The sequence below is a fragment of the Pristiophorus japonicus genome, chromosome 5 (assembly GCF_044704955.1).
Source record: "Pristiophorus japonicus isolate sPriJap1 chromosome 5, sPriJap1.hap1, whole genome shotgun sequence".
In the NCBI taxonomy this organism is placed as follows: domain Eukaryota; kingdom Metazoa; phylum Chordata; class Chondrichthyes; family Pristiophoridae; genus Pristiophorus; species Pristiophorus japonicus.
The window spans coordinates 170,921,462-170,944,589 of record NC_091981.1 but is presented as its reverse complement, the minus strand read 5'-3'; the positions used below and the strand labels follow the sequence as shown (position 1 = coordinate 170,944,589).

The 23,128-nt window shown below is 44.0% G+C and overlaps 1 protein-coding gene across 1 annotated transcript in view; it reads left to right on the top strand.

Moving 5' to 3' along the window:
• Positions 1-23,128, top strand: part of gabbr2 (gamma-aminobutyric acid (GABA) B receptor, 2) — a 1,540,887-nt gene that overhangs the window by 311,855 nt on the left and 1,205,904 nt on the right. The window contains exon 2 of the mRNA XM_070880004.1: positions 7,374-7,511. Coding sequence (XP_070736105.1) covers positions 7,374-7,511 — 138 coding nt within the window. The remainder of the gene's footprint in view (positions 1-7,373; positions 7,512-23,128) is intronic.

The window sequence follows — 23,128 nt, the reverse complement described above, 5'->3', positions numbered from 1 at the left end:
CTATTTCTCATTTCCTCACCTCGGCGACATCATCCGAAAACACAGCGTCCATTTCCACATGTATGCTGACGACACCCAGCTCTACCTCATCACTACTTCTCTTGACCCCCTCTGCTGTCTCTAAGTTGTCAGTGCTTGTCCGACATCCAGTTTTGGAAAAGCAAAAATTTCCTCCAACTAAATTTTGGGGAAGACCGAAGCCACAAACTCCATTCTCTAGCCACTGACTCCATTCATCTCCCTGGCCACTGTCTGAGGCTGAACCAGACAATTCACAATATTAGTGTTATATTTGGGCCCGAGATGAGCTTCTGGCCAAATATACATGCCATCACAAAGACTGCCTATTTCCACCTCTGTAACATCGCCCAACTTTGCCTCTGCCTGAGCTCATTTGCTACTGAAACCCTCATCCATGCCTTTGTTACCTCTAGACTTGACTGTTCCAAAGCACTCCTAGCCGGCCTCCCACTTTCTACCCTACGTAAACTTGAGATCATCCAAAACTCTGTTGTCCATGTCCTAACTCGCACCAAGTCCCATACACCCATCACCCCATGCTTACTGACCTACATTGGTTCCCAGTTAAACCATGTCTCAATTTTAAAATTCTCATCCTTGTTTCCAAATTCCTCCATGGCCTTTCCCCTCCCTATCTCTGTAATCTCCTCCAGCCCCACAACCCACCACGATATCTCCGCTCCTCCAATTCTGGCCTCTTGAGCATCCCGATTTTAATCGCTCCATCTTTGGCGGCTGTGTCTTCAGCTGCCAAGGCCCCAAGCCCTGAAATTCCCTTCCTAAACCTCACCACTTCTTTACCTCTCTTCTCTCTTTCCTCCTTTAAGACACTCCTTCAAACCTACTTCTTTAACCAAGGTTTTGATCATTGGCCCTAATATCTCTTTATGTGGTTCGGTATCAGATTTTGTCTGACCACGCTCCTCTGAACTGCCTTGGGATGGTTTACTATGCTAAAGGCACTATATAAATGCAAATTGTTGTTAGGTGAAGCATTGCAACAAGCTCCCCGTTGGAGTGGAACTAAACTACAGAACCAGTGGGAACCTGTTCAACCTTCGTTGTTTCCAGGCCAGATCCAAGACTGTCCCAACATCTGTCATTGAGCTACAGTACGCGGATGACGCTTGCATCTGCGCACATTCAAAGACTGAACTCCAAGTCATAGTCAACATCTTCACTGAGGCATATGAAAGCATGGGCCTTACACTAAACATCTATAAGACAAAGATCCTCCACCAACCTGACCCCGCCACACAGCACTGTCCCCCAGTCATTAAGATCCACGGTGTGGCCCTGGACAACGTGGACCACTTTGCATACCTCGGGAGCCTATTATCAGCAAGGGCAGACATCGCCGACGAGGTTCAACACCACCTCCAGTGCACCAGTGCAGCCTTCAGCCGCTTGAGAAAAAGAGTGTTCGAAGATCAGGCCCTCAAATCTGCCACCAAGCTCATGGTCTACAGGGCTGTAGTGATACACGCCCTCCTGTATGGCTCAGAGATATGGACCATATACAGTAGACAGCTCAAATCGCTGGAGAAATACCACCAACGATGTCTCCGCAAGATCCTGCAAATTCCCTGGGAGGACAGACGCACAAACATTAGCATCCTCAATCAGGCCAACATCCCCAGCACCGAAGCACTGACCACACTCGACCAGCTCCGTTGAACGGCCCACATTGTTCACATGCCTGACACAAGACTCCCAAAGCAAGCGCTCTACTCGGAACTCCTACATGACAAGCGAGCCGAAGGTGGGCAGAGGAAACATTTCAAGGACACCCTCAAAGCTTCCTTGATGAAATGCAACATCCCCATCGACACCTGGGAGTCCCTGGCCAAAGACCGCCCTAAGAGGAGGAAATGCATAGAAACATAGAAACATAGAAAATAGGTGCAGGAGTAGGCCATTCGGCCCTTCTAGACTGCACCACCATTCAATGAGTTCATGGCTGAACATGCAACTTCAGTACCCCATTCCTGCTTTCTCACCATACCCCTTGATTCCCCTAGTAGTAAGGACTTCATCTAACTCCTTTTTGAATATATTTAGTGAATTGGCCTCAACAACTTTCTGTGGTAGAGAATCCGGGAGGGTGCTGAGCACCTCAAGTCTCGTTGCCGAGAGCATGCAGAAAACAAGCGCAGGCAGCGGAAGGAGCGTGTGGCAAACCAGTCCCACCCATCCTTTCCTTCAACGACTGACTGTCCCACCTGTGACAGAGACTGTAATTCCCATATTGGACTGATGAGTCACATAAGAACTCACTTTTGGAGTGGAAGCAAGTCTTCCTCGATTTCGAGGGCCTGCCTATGATGATATTGTTTTGTTGACAAATGTGGCAGCCAATTAGCACACATCAAGGTCGCACAAATAGCAAGTGTGATGAAAAGCCAATTACTCTATTTTGGCAGTGTTGATTGAGGGAGGAATGTTAATTAAGACAATTTCCTCTGCTCTTCTTTGAAACACAGAAACATAGAAAATAGGTGTAGGAGTAGGCCATTCTGCCCTTCGAGCCTGCACCACCATTCAATAAGATCATGGCTGATCATTCACCTCAGTACCCCTTTCCTGCTTTCTTTCTATACCCCTTGATCCCTTAAGCCATAAGGGCCGTATCTAACTCACTCTTGAATATATCCAATGAAATGGCATCAACAACTCTCTGCGGTAGAGAATTCCACAGGTTAACAACTTTCTGAGTGAAGAAGTTTCTCCTCATCTCAGTGCTAAATGGCTTACCCCTTATCCTTAGGCTGTGTCCCGTGGTTCTGGACTTCCCCAACATCGGGAACATTCTTTCTGCATCTAACCTGTCCAGTCCCGTCAGAATTTTATATGTTTCTATGAGATCCCCTCTCATCCTTCTAAACTCCAGTGAATACAGGCCCAGTCGATCCAGTCTCTCCTCATATGTCCATCCTGCCATCCCGGGAATCAGTCTGGTAAACCTTCATTGCAATCCCTCAATAGCAAGAACGTCCTTCCTCAGATTAGGAGACCAAAACTAAACACAATATTCCAGTGAGGCCTCACCAAAGCCCGGTACAACTGCAGTAAGACCTCCCAGCTCCGATACTCAAATCCCCTAGCTATGAAGGCCAACATACCATTTGCCTTCTTCACCACCTGCTGTACCTGCATGCCAACTTTCAATGACTGATGTACCATGACACCCAGGTCTCATTACACCTCCCCTTTTCCTAATCTGCCACCATTCAGGTAATATTCTGCCTTCGTGTTTTTGCCAGCAAAGTGGATAACTTCACATTTATCCACATTATACTGCATCTGCCATGCATTTGTCCACTCAACTAACCTGTCCAAGTCACCCTGCAGCCTCTTAGCGTCCTCCTAACAGCTCACACCACCACCCAGCTTAGCATCATCTGCAAACTTGGAGATATTACACTCAATTCCTTCATCTAAATCATAAATGTATGTTGTAAGTAGCTGGGATCCCAGCACTGAGACCTGCTGCACCCCACTAGTCACCGCCTGCCATTCTGAAAAGGACCCATTTATTCCTACTCTCTGCTTCCTGTCTGCCAACCAGTTCTCTATCCACTTCAATACATTACCCCCAATACCATGTGCTTTAATTTTGCACACCAATCTATTGCATGGGATCTTGTCAAAAGCCTTTTAAAAGTCCAAATACACCACATTTACTGGTTCTCCCTTGTCCACTCTACTAGTTACATCCTCAATAATGCTAGAAGATTTGTTGAGCATGATTTCTCTTTCATAAATCCATGCTGACTTGGACCGATCCTGTCACTGCTTTCCAAGTGCGCTGTTTTTTCATCTTTAATAACTGATTCCAACATTTTCCCCACTACTGATGTCAGGCTAACTGATCTATAATTACCCATTTTCTCTCTTCCTCCTTTTTTAAAAAGTGGTGTTACATTAGCTACACCCCAGTCCATAGAAACTGATCCAGAGTCGATAGACTGTTGGAAAATGATCACCAATGCATCCACTATTTCTAGGGCCACTTCCTTAAGTACTCTGGGATGCAGACTATCAGGCCCCGGTGATTTATCGGCCTTCAATCCCCTCAATTTCCCTAACACAATTTCCCATCTAATAAGGATTTCCTTCAGTTCCTCTTTCTCACTAGACCCTCGGTCCCCTAGTATTTCCAGTAAGTTATTTGTGTCTTCCTTCGAGAAGACAGAAACAAAGTATTTGTTCAATTGGTCTGCCATTTCTTTGTTCTCCATTATAAATTCACCTGAATCTGAATGCAAGGGACCTACATTTGTCTTCACTAATCTTTTTCTCTTCACATATCTATAGAAGCTTTTGCAGTCAGTTTTTATGTTCCCAGCAAGCTTCTTCTCATACTCTATTTCCCCCCTCCTAATTAAACCCTTTGTCCTCCTCTGCTGAATTCTAAATTTCTCCCAGTCCTCAGGTTTGCTGCTTTTTCTGGCCAATTTATATGCCTCTTCCTTGGATTTAACACTATCCTTAATTTCGCTTGTTAGCCACGGTTGAGCCACCTTCCCCGTTTTATTTTTACTCCAGACAGGGATGTACAATTGTTGAAGTTCATCCATGTGATCTTTAAATGTTTGCCATTGCCTATCCGCCATCAACCCCTAAAGTATAATTCGCCATTCTATTCTAGCCAATTCATGTCTCATACCATCAAAGTTACCTTTCCTTATGTTCAGAACCCTAGTCTGAATTAACTGTGTCACTCTCCATCTTAATAAAGAATTCTACCATATTATGATCACTCTTCCCAAGGGGTCTCGCACAACAAGATTGCTAATTAGTCCTTTCTCATTACACATCACCCAGTCGAGGATGGCCAGCCCTCTAGTTGTTCCTCAACATATTGGTCTAGAAAACCATCCCTAATATACTCCAGGAAATCCTCCTCCACCGTTTTGCTACCAGTTTGGTTAGCCCAATCTATATGTAGATTAATGTCGCCCATGATAACTACTGTACCTTTATTGGACGCATCTCTAATTTCTTGTTTGATGCTGTTCCCAACCTCACTACTACTGTTTCTTGGTCTGTACACAATTTCATTAGCGTTTTCTGCCCTTTGGTATTCCGCAGCTCCACCCATACAGATTTCACATCATCCAAGCTAATGTCCTTCCTTACTATTGTGTTAATTTGCTCTTTATCCAGCAACGCTACCCCACCTCCTTTTCCTTTCTGTCGATCCTTCCTGAATGTTGAATACCCCTGGATGTTGAGTTCCCAGCCTTGGTCACCCTGGATCCATGTCTCCATGATGCCAATTATATCATATTCGTCAATTGCTGCCTGCGCAGTTAATTCGTCCACATTATGAATACGCCTCGCGTTGAGGCACAGAGCCTTCAGGCTTGTCTTTTTAACACACTTTGCCCCTGTAGAATTTTGCTGTAATGTGGCCCTTTTTGATTTTTGCTTTCGGTTTCTCTGCCCTCCCTTTTACTTTTCTTCTTTCTATCTTTTGCTTCAGCCCCCATTCTACTTCCCTCTGTCTCCCTGCAGAGGTTCCCATCTCCCTTCCATATTAGTTTAACCCCTCCCCAACAGCACTAGCAAATTCTCCCCCGAGGTCATTGGTTCCGGTCCTGCCCAGGTGCAGACCCTCCGGTTTGTACTGGTCCCACCTCCCCCAGAACCGGTTCCAATGTCTTAGGAATTTGAATCCCTCCCTTCTGAACCATTCCTCAAGCCATGTATTTATTTGAACTATTCTGTAATTCCTACTCTGACTAATACGTGGCACTGGTAGCAATCCTGAGATTACTACCTTTGAGGTCCTAGCTTTTAATTTACCTCCTAGCTTCCTAATTCAGCTTGTAAGAGCTCATCCCATTTTTTACCCATATCGCTGGTACCTATATGCACCAGGACAACTGGCTGTTCACCCTCCCCCTCCAAAATGTCCTGCAGCAGCTCCGAGACATCCTTGACCCTTGCACCAGGGAGGTAACATACCATCCTGGAGTCTCGATTGCGGCCGCAGAAACATCTATCTATTCCCCTTACAATAGAATCCCCTACCACTATAGCTCTCCCACTCTTGTTCCTGCCCTCCTGTGCAGCAGAGCCACCCATGGTGCCATGAACTTGGCTGCTGCTGCCCTTCCCTGATGAGTCATCCCCCCCAACAGTACCCAAAACAGTGTATCTGTTTTGAAGGGGGATGACCGCAGGGGACCCCTGTACTACCTTCCTTCCACTGCTCTTCCTGCTGGTCACCCGTCCCCTATTTAGTGTAACCTTTACCTTCGGTGTGACCAACTCACTATACATTCTATTCACGGCATCCTCAGCATCTCGGATGCTCCAGAGTGAATCCACCCGCAGCTCCAGTGCCACAATGCGGTCTGTTAGGAGCTACAGCAGGCTACACTTCCTGCACCTGTAGTTGTCAGGGACACTGGAAGCGTTCCTGAGTTCCCACATAGCACAGGAGGAGCATGACACGTGTCCGAGCTCCCCTGCCACGACTTAACCCCTAGATTACCTTAATTTGGCAACACAATGATAAAGGTTATCTACTGATAAAGGAAAAGAAAAAGAAAAACTACTCACCAATCACCAGCCAATCACTTACCCCCTTGGCTGTGATGTCACCCTTCGATTTCTTTCTACTTTTTTGCCTTCTCTACCATTTATTTGATAACACTCCTGTGAAGCGCCTTTGGAATATTTTACTATGTTAACAGCGCTATATACAAATTGTTATTTTGGCTCTGGAGCGAAATACGACAGATTTAATTCTTGCAAGTTGTGTGTGGCCGCCTAAAGCAGGTAGTCGTGCACTGCTTGAGCTTCATATCCGTTGAGGTATAAATGCACTGGTACAAAACAAACTTTACAAAGTTTCTAGGTGATGGCCTGGATTGTCTTGGACCTTTTTAAAACTTAATTTCTAAACTTTTTAATGCTGACAAAAAGCTAACTGATCCAACAGCTCTTCACTAGCATTAAGTCTGGCCAACACTGGATACATTTTTGGAATCACATAGAAAACTCTGTAATTCCTAGCCAGAGAGTGACCACAAGTACCAGGTTAAAATTCCTATCTATAATAAAGCAGGACCATGTGAAACTATACCCTTGAATAAGAGTCTAAAAGAAGGTTTGAACATATATACTTTACTGATAGGTTTCACAGCCATTATAAGCCATGAAAACTTGAATTGCCTTCTGCATAAATGAACTAGACTGCTAGTCCTAAGGGAACACTGTTCAAGACTGCACTCCTACCATTTCATTATGTATTTTGTTAATTTATGTTTTTAATGATGTCAAAGCTGTCGGTTAACATTCTAGATTTGTAATGGGATGTATTTTCCTATTTATTTCAGTGTGATAATGCAAAAGGACTTAAAGCCTTCTTTGATGGCATCAAATATGGACCTAAACATCTGATGATATTTGGTGGAGTGTGCCCATCTATTACATCAATCATTGCTGAATCACTTAAAGAATGGAATTTGGTCCAGGTAAGAATTATCTTAATTACTGAAGCTGAGGCATTTTACAGGTTTGGTCTCTGTTCTTTAACCTCCAATATGGTGCATTGAGTTGTCGTGTTTTCCAGCCTGTTCTATGGCAGAACAAAATTAACTAGCAACAGAACACAGTGACTATGAATAGAAACGAGAAAGAAAATAAGAGAGGAATGCACAGCAGATGAAAAGGACACTGGATAGCTATTCTTTGTATTGCCAATTTTAAATGGACATTTCTTGATGGTAGTTATAGAAGATATCTGTAATATATTTGATACATTCTGAATAATATTTCAAATACATACTGCATATTTTCTTAACTGGGTAATTCTGTAAGTATTTAGGATCTTATGTGCATACAAAAGCGTTTAAGTTGTTGCAAGCAAGTATAGTTAATCACAATAGCTTTGTAATGGAGTTGAGACTTAAAGTTGCTGGATAATCAATGGTAATGTACACCTTTCATATGTGTTAGTTTGTAATGATACTGAATTGAAACATGTTGGGGCCATGTTGAGACACGGTGTACATTTTGCGAACCACAGTTCTTGTATTATTAGTGTATTTTTAGTCATATGTTGAAAGCAACACAAATCTACAAACAGCAGAGACATCTGTGGATAGGTGCGACAGTGCCCTCTTTGACATAAAATTGAACAACAGTGGAATTTAAAAGAATTGAGCAGGAAAAAGATGAACAGCCAGCACTACTGAAATACTTTTTTTTAACCATACCTGTCAATTTTAGATCAGTTTCAATAATTCATAATTAAACAATTGGTGAATTTGTGTTTAGCCAACTTTAGACAAATACGGTTAAATAGCTATTTATCTTGGAAAGACTTGAAATTATGTAATTATCAGAAAGGTGGACAATTTATAAGACAGAGTAGATTTATTTGAACTTAACAACAGGAGAAGTGAGGGTTTTGAGAAGGACCCAAATTCATGCAGGTTACTTTTTTGAAGTCTCAAAAAAGATGTAGGTGTCCACATAACTAGATGTGTGCACATAAAAAGCTTCAGAATTGGATTGGTGCAAATGTGGGGCAAATGAAAATATATTAGGAATTGGTGAAGGAGAGTTTTGTCCAACATAGTGCAGAGACTGTAAAAAGAGATTGGGTAGGGTGCTGTTTTTTAGGAGAGAAGCCACCAGAACGATTTCTGCCATTCCTGTGGACAAGCTATTTTGTATAATTTAGGTGGGTTCTCTGGCACCCCCCGTGTGCTTGCCTGGGAGTGGCCAGAGAATGGCTGTGGAAAATCTAGAGTGCCTCCCATAGTGCAAAGTAGCCAGCAGCCCCAGGACTGAGCACAGGCAAAACCATGTTTTTAAATGCACTGGCTTATGCAACTGATTGCCTTTTGATTTTTTTACATAGGTTTATAAAGGTTTTCCAGTCCTTTCATTTCTAAGGCTCTCCCCTCCCTCCATCATCCATTATAACACTGAATACTCATGTTCTTGTCACTTGCATCTTTGGGCAGATGTATTGTGCACCCAAAGTCAATTCTGGCAGACAATGCTGGAAGTGAGGAGCCAGCAGGGCAGCTCCTAAAGAATGATCTGACATCCCAGGGATCTGATGGGGAGCTGGCCAAAATGCAATGGAAAATATTGCCTCTAGTCCATGATCTTGTACTTCACTTGGACCCCCTGATTTGAGTTAGACCTCAAACGTAACAAATCACTCTCAAACTATATTAATCTGTTTATAAGAAAAAAAATCAAAATAGCCATTATGTTTTTCAACAGTTGTGTTGTAAAAATACTAATACATAGGTTTAATTACAGTTTAACTTCAGATTTTTCCACACTAGTGTATTTTGTTTTGATTCAAAAACCGTCTGCGCCAAGTTGTTCTTCCTGCTTCATTTCCATGACACATGTCTGTCTTTATGGGTGCTTCCAGTGGTTTTATGAACATTGTAGCACAGAAGCACTAATATACTTCCAATGACAGTGCTGCCTAAACTATGTACATCTAAACTGAGAAATTGTTAGATTTCACTGCTAAATCAATTTACTTACTCTCCCACTTGACTAAAGCAGCCTTTAATAATGAACTTTGAACTCTTCGATGTATCACTGTATTCTGTATTGTTCCTAGATTTTACTTAGTAGCCCAGTCCCTGCCCTGTACCACTGTCGGCCCCATCTTGTATTTATCTCTAGATGCAGATTCGTGGTTTAATATTACCATTCCCCAGCAGTCCTGGTATAACTTGAAAACACATATGCTTACTTAGATAAAATGTAATCCTTATTTTGCAACATGTGGAAATTGCTAACTGAAATACCAGGCTATAAGTGTTTGACAGTTTGGGCTGATGATGTACTTATATACTTAACTTTTTAAAAAAACAAGCTTTAACTTCAATATTTGTTGGATATTGTGCTTAACATTGCTGCCCTAGATGGGAAAGTTTAAAATATAGACAGTTTCTTAACCGATAAGGGAATAAGGGGTTATGGGGAACGGGCAGGGAAGTGGACCTGAGTCCATGATCGGATCAGCCATGATCGTATTAAATGGCGGAGTAGGCTCGAGGGGCCATATGGCCTACTCCTGCTCCTATTTCTTATGTTCTTTTGCTTTAACAGTGGTCCCACAATAGATTCACTAGGCTGATGATACAAGCGACTGCACTTCAAAAATCAATTGGCTGCGATGAGCTTTGGGATGTCCTCAGGATATTACGAGACACTATATAAGTGCAAGTTCTTTTCTCTCACTACTTAAAAACCAACATTTATAATGCAATAGGAATTCTTACCTCAACTGACTTTGTTGTTGTTCAATTTATATGCAGATTATCATTGTTTTGTGTGAGAAGATTAAATCTATATTACTATTGGTATCTACTCCATCTTTTCGGTTTTCTTGAGGAACTGGAATCACTTTATATGAATTCCTGTTGACATTACACTACCCACAATGGAGTTACTGATGAAGATAACATCTTAATCATAGGAACCATCCCTTGCTGTATTAATTGTGTTCACTGGCCCTGTTATAGAATTCCTTTTAATTGTTTCTGAAATATGAATGTTTAAATCACATCTTCTGACAGCATAATGCTGACATGCTGCTTTTATATGTGGTCAGTTAGCTACACACAGATGCTTATGCTGCCATATGCTCTTCCTATAGTTACTTGCTTCCTTCCATATGTCTATCGTATCTAGGTTTTACAGAAAATTTGATATTATTCAACTCTATTGGCTGCTCTTTCCAGGCACTGAGTGCTGTTTAGGAGCCACTTAATTATTTCTGTTATCTTTCGGTGCGCAGAATGGGCTTTGAAGGCTTGGTAAAATATACAGATGGGACAAGGCATGAATGCCTACTTGATAACATCTGAATATGGCCCCAGTTTAAATCCACCAATTTGTTTGAGTGGTTTTCTCCTATGTCCTGAGTGAGGTTATAAATATTCTTAAGTCTCAAAAAAAGCTTAGATAGCACATTTCATACAAATAGACCAATCTTCATTGTGGTTGTTAAAAACTTTGATGGAGACTAAAAGGTCAAGTTTAATGAAAATTATTTATTGAGATTAATTTTCATGATAAACATTTTAAACCTCGAAGATGATTTCAGGTCCATATCAGTAACGAATAAACCATAACATCATTTGCCTGTTTAAATTATCTTCCAGACATTGCTTGCAAGCAAAGGTTTGTTCCTTGAATATACAAGAATTTAATATTCTTAGCCCATCAACCTGTTCCTTCTACAAAACATGTACAACTAGTGGATCTCCTACAGCACTGCTCACAGGTTCTCTGAGCTCCTTTTTCAGTTTTCTGCCTATCAGCCTTTTTGACAGGCTCAGCTGTTTTAGGCCCTGGAACACTTTGCAAAGTAATGCTGTCCAAGCTGGAAATGGAGGATCGAGGGCACTGGGGACAGATCTGCCTAGGTAGCAAGAATGGGAGTTCAGCTTTGGAGTCAATTGCCTAAGCTCCTTCCTTAGCCCCACCACTGCCAAAACCCTCATCCATACATTCGTCTCCTCTTGATTTGTTTTTCCAATGTTTTCTTCACTGCCTCTGATGTTCTACCTCACACAAACTTCAATTCATCTAGAACTATAAAACTTCTAACCTATTCTGTACAAATGTCCCACACTCCACTGCGGACCTCCTTTGTCATTCTATCCATCAGTGCATAGACTTTAAAATCCATGTTCTTGGTTTCAAATCGACTATGGCCTCACTCTACCGTACACTATTGTCACAAATTGGAAAATGTAGTTTATTTTATTGTATGTTAAGTAAACTTAGTTAGGGCCCAAGCACTCCATCCTGAATTGGCTTAATTTGTTAACCCTCTTTGAAAATTGCCCTCTGTACTGTGAGATTTTATATTATATCAAAGCCAACCATTTTGTGCGCTTGGAGATTTGTTTATAGGATGTTTCTTAACATTTAATGTCACACAGGAAATGGTTTCCAACTGGTGTGACATCTCGATGTCTGATCACCCCAATATCGCCTGGTTCACAGTCGCCATGGTCAACTCATTGCAACTACCTAGGGCCCAAAATTCAGTACTGCTGGTAAGCTGGTGCTCCCCCCACCTCTTTGGGGCCATTAGCACTGAAATTTTTTTGTGGCTGGGCCACCCCATATTCAGCTCCAAAAATAAAAAAATGGGTTCCAGCGCTAATGAACCCTTCCAAAGTGGATTTTTACAGCGGTGTGGCTGTATTAATTTGAGCGTTATGGCCACGGAGAAATTCAGCAAGCAGGTAAGGGTTTCTAATGAGCTAGCTGTTCCCTGGTTTTTTTAATGACCAGAGTTTGCAGCAAGGCCCTGAGCGGGGAAGATGTCTGGAAGGTGTCTGGAAGGAGGTTGGAAGGATGGCTGGTGTAAGAGGTGCAAGGAGAGCCAACAGGTTCACTGATATGGAGCTGGAGACGCTGATGGATGGTGTGGAGGACAGAAGAAGAATACTGTTTGCTGATGTGGGGAGACCTGGCAGACCACCAGTACATAATGCATGGGGGAAGATTGCAGGGGGATGTCAGGCACTTCAATATATGTGAGAATGCACGCTCCCAGGAGGGTGCTGGCCAGTCTGCACTTGGCCCTTCCGGGCCCAGCGGTGTTCCAGGGCAACCTAAAAGGACAGCTGTCGGTCCCAGACAACAACGACAGCAGCTTTCCCGGACCCATGATGCAGCCACAGGGATGACAGTTAGGCATAGTGTTCGGGTAGTTGTGCGTAACAGGTGTACAGGGGTAAAAAATGATTTCAGTATTATTATATTCTTTATGTTCTGTTTTAGCAGTGATTTGGATAATTTGATAAATCTTTATTTTTGGCACATATATATCGCCAAGTGTTTCATTTGAGACTGGGCAATTCTGCATTAAGGCACTCATTGCGATGGCCATTGAAAGTGGGAGCTGAAGATTCATGTGTGGATGGGATTATCTGAAGCGAGCAGCTATGAGACGCAGATGCACCTCCTTTCCAGGGTGGCGATGGAGACGACACTTCTTGGCTCTTGGGCGATGGGGATCTTCCTCCTCCTCCTCCTCTTCCTCCTCCTCAGGTGATACTGCTGTCTCGATCTCCAACGGCCGTCCCCTCATGATGGCCAGTTTATGCAGCATGCAGCAGACCACGACTGCCTATGATAATGATGACAACGATTAAGGAGACCCATTGAAGAGAATACCGCAAGGTGCCATCAGATTGGTCCAGGCACCAGAACCTCTGCTTAAGGATGCCTATGCACTGCTCGATGATGCACCTGGTGGCACATTGAGCTGCACTGTATGCATGCTCTGGCGCTGTCCTGGTGTTCCGCAGTGGAGTGAGCAGCCAAGTGGACAGGGGATATCCCTTGTCCACAAGCAGCCAACCACAATCCTGATTCGGGCCGGTGAAGATGGCTGGCACACTGGCCTGGTGCAGAATGAACGAATCATGGCTGCTGCCTGGGTACTTCGCATCAACTGCCAGGATCCGATGCTGGTGGTCACCCACGAGCTGCACATTCAGAGAGTGGAAGTCTTTGCAGTTCACAAAGATCTCGGGGTGATGATGTGGCACCCTCAGCCCAACGTGTATACAGTCAATGGCACCCTGCACCCTCAGGAAACCTGCCATTCGGGCAAATCCGGCCTGCCGTTCCACCTGCTTATCCCTTCTAATTGGGAAGGAGATGTACTGGACCCTTTCCTGTACAGTGCATCTGTGCCCTGCCGGATGTGCGGAGAATTGGAGATGTTGCCAATGTCTGCAGTAGCAGAATGGAAAGACCCCGTGGCATAAAAATTCAAGGTGATGGTGACCTTGGTCTCCACAGTGAGGGCGGTCCTGAGCCTTGTTTGAGACTGTAGATCTTCTCACAGGTCAGTGCACAGCTCCCGGAGTACTTCTGTCCAAAATCATGGCATTCACAGGCGTTGCTCATCACTGAGCTGGAGGAAGGGGAACTGAGGACTGTAGACCCTTTGAGGGTATGGCCTCCTTCCCCTATGTCTGCGTTGGCCACCTCCCGGGGCAGCTGGCTGCTGGCCATCTCCCTGGTCCTCCTCATTCTCGGGCACCTGTGGAGGCTCTTGCTAGAAAGGCTCCTCTCCCAGTATTTGGAGGGGGATCAGCATCCCTCACCCTCCTCCTGATGCCATGTCCCTCCTGGCCACCCTCTCTAGCTGCAGGTCTGCGCACATCTGCGCACGTCTCTGTTGCGCTGCTGCCTCCCTTGCCTGCTGCCTCACTCAACAGTGCTGACGGCGACGCCTTCTCCTGTGTGCCGCCGTGCGTCTGACCAAGTGTACCAGGTGTCGCCCTTCCAACACTCCTCCCATCCTCAGGATGAACCCTGCCAAGCAGGTCTCTGCAGCCCACAGCCTCCAGGCCTCCACTAAACAGTCAGACCTGAAAGTTGGACAAAAGTCTGTGAAAACCTCTGAGCAGCATTAGCAGGTTTAATGGAGCCAAAACAATTACAAACTATTTAGCAAACTAAGAAACGGACCCGATCGCGTCAGACCTCCAGCGGTGTTGCATTTGTGCACCGACTGGAAAACCTTGCGGGGCACTGCCGGGAAAAATCCTACCTTTTTATCTGTGAATTTTGCTGTCGTGGCCGCTTTTCAGCGGCCCGCACGTTGCTGAGGTCACCGCTGCAAACCTTCCTTTACCACGGCTTCACCCCGCCGTTTCCGGTGGAAGAGCGCACTGCCGGGGAGGGAAAAACACAGCTGATAGATTTTTTTTTGATCGGATGCCCTGTAAAGTCCTTACACAATACCACAAATCCACACGAGGCACATTCTATGGACAAGGTCACTCCATGACCTGAACCTTTATTCACAGGACCAACAAGTGATGACCCTGCGTGGGACCTCCCTTTATATACCTGGATGACCACGTGAGGAGTGTCTCCCACAAGTTCACCCCCTGTGGTCAAGGTGGTGCTTTGCTTACGTATATACAGTATTGCAGTGCTGTTACATAAAGGTTACATACATGACATGCCCAAGCTCCACGGTAGCCATCCCTTTGGGAACAGTGAATTTTGGCCCCTGAGTCCATGCATTCATCTGAAATGTTAGCAAAATTGACTTTTAAAAATAATCTTCAATGAAATTGCTTTTATGTAAAAATGTAAAGCTTCCTGAAAAATTGCTGTGTTACCATCTTGTTAGTGATTTACACTTGGAGCATCAAAAGCAGTACCTCCATAATTAAACTTCTGTTACATAAATTTTCACGAAGAAAAACATCCCACTAGCAAAAGATCTTGTTGAAGTATTTATTTTTACCTTGAGAAAAGAGTAATTAACACCTTGTGGACTGTTCCGTCTCTTGTATAATTCTTCTTCTTTCTATAATCGCCTTTTTGCTTTTGTAAATTATCTCATTTTAAATAAATTTAATCTGTAGTTTTAAGCCTGTACTTCATATTAAAATCCTAAGGATTGATGACAGACATTGTAGGAATCCCAAGTAAGTTGCAGTACACAGTATTCTTTGTAGTACACTATTTATTTCAGATAAGATTATTGTTAGCCCTGACAAAGAGTAAAATATGTATGTTTCAGACGGAAAAGAAACTTTGGCCGGAATCTTACCAGAGCTATGAGTGCAAGTTTGGAGGCAGGCCTGCTGACAAAATGACCGTGATTGACAGCAAGGCAGAAGTCCTCTCTGAACCCGCCTCCTTGTTAATTTCCAAGTGCCGGCTCTGCCTGCGGATTTCAGACCCGGCACCAAGCAACATTGTGCGAATTTAGAAGCTGCTTAAAGCTATTTAAGCAGCATTTTACCTGGCCCAAAGGAATTTTCCAAGTTTTTACAAGCTTCACGTCCCTCGGGTATCATGTGAGGTAAGTGTGTCGGGTTCTCAACAACTCTGGATTGGTTTGACTAGTTGACAGCTGCAGAAGTGTTATAAAAGCTACCATTTCACAGCTGTTCAATTTCCAATCTTCAAAGCTGGAGCCTTCAGAATTTGGAATACACTTTTCAGCTTGATGGAGGTTTGAAGTATTTGCAATGAACTCTCTATCCACTGTCACATCCTTGTAGCTACCTCCTTCACCATTGACAGATCGCTTCTATCATCTCAGCTTCAGCAGCCATCTATTCCAGTAACATCGGTACACTTAAAAAAAATCTCACCTTGGTCCAAAATTGGCTCAGAGGCAGGAAACAAAGGGTAATGGTTGATGGTTGTTTTTGTGACTGACAGGCTGTTTCCAGTGGGGTTATGCGGGGCTCAGTACCAGGTCCCTTGCTTTTTGTGGTATATATATCAATAATTTAGACTTGAATGTAGGAGGTATGATTAAGAAGTTTGCAGATAATACTAAAATTAGCTGTGTAGTTGATAATGAAGAAGAAAGCTGTAGACTGCAGGAAGATGTCAATGAACTGGTCAGGTGGGCAGAACAGTGGCAAATGGAATGCAATCCGGAGAAGTGTGAGGTAATGCATTTGGGGAGGGCTAACAAGGCAAGGGAATTCACATTAAATGGTAGGACACTGAGAACTGTAGAGGAACAAAGAGCCCTTGGAGTGCATGTCCACAGATCCCTGAAAGTAGCAGGCCAGGTAGATAAAGTGGTTAAGAAGACATATGGAATACTTGTCTTTATTAGCTGAGGCATAGAATACAAGAGCAGGGAGGCTATGCTTGAATTGAATAAAACACTAGTTGGGCCACAGCTAGAGTACTGCGTGTAGTTCTGGTCACCACATTACATGAAAGATGTGATTTCACCAGAGAGGGTACAGAAGAGATTTACAAGGATGTTGCCTGGACTGGAAAATTTTAGCTACGAGGAAAGATTGGATAGCCTGGGTTTGTTTTCTTTGGAACAGAGGAGGCTGAGGGGATACCTTATTGAGGTGTATAAAATTATGAAGGGCCTAGATAGAGTAGATAGGAAGGATCTATTTCCCTTAACAGAGGGGCCAACAACCAGGGAGCATAGATTTAAAGTTATTGGTAGGAGGTTTAGAGGGGATTTGAGGGGAAATGTCTTCACTCAGGGTGAGATGGGGGTCTGGAACTCACTGCCTGAAAGGGTGGCAGAGGCAGAAACCCTCACCACATTTAAAAAGTACTTGGATGTGCACTTGAAGTGCCTTAACCTACAGGACTACAGACTAAGAGTTGGAAAGTGGGATTAGGCTGGATAGCTCGTGAGCAGCTGACACGGACACGATGGGCCGAAATGGCCTCCTTCCGTGCTGTAAATTTCTATGATTCTATGGTCCTCAGAAACCCACCACAATCAACCACAACATCAACATTACGAGGCTCAACAGCATCGCCAACATTAACACCAACCTTCTCTGCAATCACCTGATGCTGCACAGTACACAGGGCATCAGCACCCGATCACATTGCTGCCCGGGATGCCAGGGATGGCCTCACCATGGCCAGATTTACTCCACTTGATGCTGTACACCCTGGCTGCCTCATGATGCACCAGGTTGCCACCACCCCACAGCACGACCATAAAGTATCCCTACAATACCCAAGACATTCCTTTCACACACATCACCATTGGGGCAGGGGAGGAGGGGTGGGGAGCTATCGTTATGTCTCGCCATTTACTGCAATTCACTAAGCCACTTCCAAAGGTGCACACAGATCTGTTCAAGAAGGCAAAGTGTTGAAAATATAGATTTCAATGTTTGAAAATACATTAGTAGAAACTTTACATCAGCATTGGTGATAACATCCAAGTGCCAACCCTTGTGTGTTGTTAATTGGTATGATTGGACAAGGATGAAGGTGAGTGTGAGGAATGGCTAGTGAGATGGGGATGTGATAATGTAGATTGGGAGAGAGGGATGGGTGGAGGTGCAAGGTATGTTGGTGTGAGTGAGAATGTGCAGGAGTAGGGTAGGGGAGGTAGAGTGATGGAGATGTGATGAGTGACACAGCAGGATGAGTTTGAGCGTGGCTTTGCAATAACATTTTGTGATCCACTGAGATCATTGAAAGGTTTACGGCACTGCAGCCAGGTCCTCCTGATGACATCCCTGCTTGTGCCCTTTTTGCAATGAAGGGAAGAGAACCTCCCAGTGTGCAGTGAATCCCTCCATAAGCATCTGGAGGGAGTAATGGGAGAACCTAGGTGCAGCCCTCTCCTTTGTACAGTGCGTGTCAGTGTTTGCAGCACCTCAATGCTATAGAACACTGACAACACAACTGTCAAAATGTATGTGGACATGGTCCCTTTAAGAAATCTGGCAGATGACGCATCATCAAATGACGTCATTAGACCCACTTCCTTTTAATTGGGCGGGAACCTCGCTGGGTGGGCTTAACAAGCCCAATCACGATAGGATCATGCCGGAGGCCTGGATCAACACAGCTGTGGGGTCAGCACTCACCAAGGACATTGTCCACCCCAGACATGTCTAGGTTGGTAATATCCAGTCCTTTCTTTCAGCATCTGCACCAGAAAATGATCTTGAAAAAAGCCAGAAGGAATTCGAGAAGTTGGATTCATATAGCATCCTATCACATTCTCAGGTCTTCCCAAAGTGCTTTACAATCAATAACATACTTTTGAAGTGCATTCGCTGTTGATCAGGCAAACATGGGAGCCAATTGGCAAAGAACATGGTGCCAAAGAAGCAAATGAATGAATGACTAAATGATTTGAATTTCAGGGGTGGTGTTTGATTGGAGAACTCCATGCTCTTCTTCAGATTGTGCCTTGGGAACATTTATGTCACCTGAACAGGCCTTGATTTAACATCTCATTCAAAAGATAATACCCTGACAATGCAGCAATCCATCAGTACAGCACTGCTATATCAATATACATTATGTTTTCAGGTCTGAAATAGTTGTAGTGGGGCTTGAACCCATAACTTTAGGATTCAGAGATGAAAGTGCTACCAACTGAGCCAAGATGGCAGTTGAACTGTAGACCTAAACCCAACATACAAACCATGGGCTAAATTTGTGCCATCATTCTGCGCCCTTTTTTTGGCCTATGCTGTTTTTTGAGCAGACTAAAATCTGCAAGTTTCGCCAAAGTTTCTGCGCCATCCTAAACTACTTGCGTTAGATTTTTTTTATTTCCCGATTTTTTTGATGTCACTGGGGGCAGAACCTGTCATTTCTAGCCATGTAAGCCAAGCGAGTTTGGTCAAGTAGGATTTTTTCAAAAACGGCACAGTGCACCATTCTGAAAAACCTTATCTGTAGTTAAGAAAATTGGAGCCGAGAAGATGCCATTGTTTTAGTGGCGCTGAAGACACGGCACTGGAGGTGGGGGGCCTTTCGGCCCAGGATAGGAGCGGCACCAGCTGGGGGCAGGGGGCTTTTTGGGTCGGGATAGGAGCAGCATTTGTTTCACTTTCCAGCCTCAGCCCTTCAGTGCGTCCCTTGTTACCCTGGCAACCTCAGTTTTTGCCGCAGACTTTAAGCTCCACCCACAGAGCTTAAGAACAATCTGCACTGCTCTAAATTCAAAGTTTATTCCGGCGAAACTTGGAACTTTTTTTGGCGCAGTTGGGCCACTAAAATTCGGACGTACCTCTACAACCGCACCAAAAATCAGTCACGTGGAAAATTGGCCCCCCTATTCCTCTGATTTCAGTCTAATGTGCATTCCTTCTATCATTCAGTGGCTGAGCCATGAAGCCAACATGCCCCTGCATTCTGCAATTCTGTTCTGAATAATTAAAATATTCCATTTGCTTTAACATCAACCAGAAAATCTTTAGTTGGAGAGGATTCCTCTGGATGCTATGTCTTACAAAGTCATCAAAGCATCCTTTATAAATGGATTTCTAATTTTGTTATGCATGGTATAGAGAGGAACTCTTGTCCCACTTTCTCTTGCAAGCAGGGGAATAGGGCAATGTACGTCAAATGCAATTGCAGGATTGTCTTGGGAATGATGGTGAAGAATTCAGAACGTTTAATCATTTATCACCATTTAGTCCTGAGGATAGGAAGCAGCCTGTACATTGACAGCTGTAAAGTTGGTCTCTGCACTTTAATGTCAGGGATACATGTCTTGGGAGCGGATAGGGAGGATGGGTTTGGGCAAACTTCAAATTATCTGGCATCCGTGCCTGTAAAATGTTTTGAGTTGCAGTTAAATGTTTATGAAATTTTCACACATAGGCCATATTGTAGCTGACAAAATCTAGTTCAATGGATATTTATGGAGAAAGAATTGTTCTAAATGCATAAAAATATATATATTTATGATGTAACTGTACATTGGAACCAGAGCAATTATTCTTCCATATGTATAAAAGTTTTGAGTCTGTCACATTTCACATTTGAAACAATTCCAAATATTGGGCCCAAGTTTCCACACGATGAAAAACGGGCGCCCCCCCTGAGCTGGGCGCCCGTTTTTCGCGCCTAAAACAGCGCCGGAAAAAAACCTCGCGATTCTGGAGAGCCCTGCAGCTCCTTGTCTGTTTGGCACGGCGCCCGGGGGGGGTGGAGCCTACACTCGCGCCGATTTTGTAAGTGGGAGGGGGCGGGTACTATTTAAATTAGTTTTTTTCCTGCCGGCAACGCTGCGCGTGCGCGTTGGAGCGTTCGCGCACGCGCAGTGTGAAGGAAACATTGGCACTCGGCCATTTTTGTAGTTCTTTGTAGCTGTTTAATTTTTGAACATTTTTTAATAAAAGCACATTGCCATCAGCACATCAGCACTGAGGCTTCCTGCAGCCTTCTCACTGTCTCCTTCCCCCCCCCCGCGGGAACGTCTTCCTCCCCCCCCCCACTGCGTTCGGGCGGGCGGGCCCGCACTCCCTCCCTCCCACCGTCGGGAACGTCTTCCTCCCTCCCCCCCCCAGCTGCGTTCGTTCGGGCGGGCGGGCGGGCCCGCACTCCCTCCCTCCCTGCCGTCGGGAACGAACGAACTTGTGAGGCTGGCTGAAGCACTTTCACACAGGTAGGAAGATGGTTTATTTAATCTTTTCTTTGCTTATAAATGTTTATTCAGGTTGGATTTATTTGTATAATATTTGTAGAAGTATAAATAAGGATTTATTGTAGAATTTAATGACTTCCCTTCCTTCCCCCCCTCCCCCCCACCTCGTTCTGGACACCTAATTTGTAACCTGCGCCTGATTTTTTAATGTGTAGAACAGGTTTTTTCAGTTCTACAAAAATCTTCACTTGCTCCATTCTAAGTTAGTTTGGAGTACGTTTTTACTGTGGAAACTTTGAAATCAGGCGCCAGTGGCTGGACACGCCCCCTGTTGAAGAAAAAATTCTTTTCCAAAGTGGAACTGTTCTACCTGACTAGAACTGCAGAAAAAAAAATGTGGAGAATTGCGATTTCTAAGATAGTCCGTTCTCCACCAGTTGCTCCTAAAAATCAGGCGCAAATCATGTGGAACCTTGGGCCCATTATCTTTGCAGATGAAAAAAAAAAAAAAAATATGAAAGCCAGGTCATTTCCTGCTTTTTTCTGAGATTGGGAGGAGCTGGATAATTTCTAATTGACTTCAGGTTGCAACATTTGCCTGTTTGCTGAAAATAGACTTCATTGCTTCAAAAGCAACAGATTGACATTACGGCTCAGAATTTGCTGGAGCGCGGCATCTCACGGTGAGCATCATGACTTGGTGTTATTTTCCCTCAACCTTCAGCTCCAATTAATGTTGCACTGAAAATTGCTGGAAGTGCAAGTTGATAATGGCACAGGGCATCTGGGACCTTGGTGAATGACGGGACCAATTGTCAATCTCCTTAACCAATAACATTTAAAGATAGAGAAAGAAACAGATAAGGAAATAGGGTGAATTAGAGTCAAATTACATACAATAACAACTTATATTTATAAAGATTCAGAGAGAGAAATACAAGGAGGGAAAGAAAAATTGGATTACGAGAGAGAGAGAAATAAAGAGGCAGAAAGGAAAATTTAAAAAAATGCAAACATTTTAAATTTTAAAAATCTTTAAGAACAATTTACTACCTGCAGGAATGAGACTCCACAGTTTCAATTGTTCCCCCTTTCTGGGCCGGAGTGGCTAAGTGGCATTGCAGGAACATAAATCTCATAATTAAAAGGGTCCTTGTGTCATGAAGTACCAGCACTAACTTTCTGCAATGAAAATTTACGGCAGAACTGCAGCAATTTCTTTAAACTCATTGGGAGATTGACACGAGCTCTTGGTTTTTGCAAGACTAATGACAGCAGAATTCGACCATCAATTTGTGTATCTCTTCCTCGCTACAAGTTGCTGGATTTTCTACACAGCAATTCTCTGCTCCAGAGAGCTGTGGAGGCTGAGTTATTGAATATATTTAAGGCGGCGATAGACAGATCTTTGAGCGATAAGAGAATAAAGGGTTATGGGGATAGGGCAGGGAAGTGGAGCTGAGTCCATGATCAGATCAGCCATGATCTTATTAAATGGCAGAGCAGGCTCGAGGGGTCAAATGGCCTACTCCTGCTCCTATTTCTTGTGTTCTTGTGCTGCCCACCCCCCACAATCTTCCAACCCCCCCCCGCCCCACCCCCGCCACCTCGATCTCTCTCTCCCTCCCTCCCTCTCTCCTCTCTGCAGCACTTCAAGCCTGTCCCCTCCTCCCGGCAGTCCCCCCCCCACCCCCGCACCATGGGCTGATCTCCTATTTCCGAGGACTATCCCTAGCAAGCCTTCTACCGCTATCTATCCTGCCTGTAGCCAACCAGCCTGTCAATATGGGTTGATGCCGGACGGGAAACTGAATGGGAAAAGAAAACGCGACTAAGGTTTTGCCGTTAAGACATAATACAGCACTCAAATCAAGAAGTAAATAGTTATGAATATTTTTAAAAGTTGAATGTAATAATTGGACTGAAGGTAAGTGCAGAGAGAGATGGAGAAGTGCTGCAGTGTGCGTGAGTGGAGAAGCCCTGTGGAGTTTAAGCAATGAAGAGCCTTGATGGCACTCTAACAGCTAAAGAAACATGTGAGAATATATATAAGATAATACATTTGGAATAGTTGTATGAGCATTTGGAACTTAAGATGCTTGCACGCACATCGCACATTGGGAATTGAGTATTGCAATCATGCTGTGTACTCCATGCAAGTCTCAAATAGAAAATATTAAATTGATGAGACATATAGAATTACAT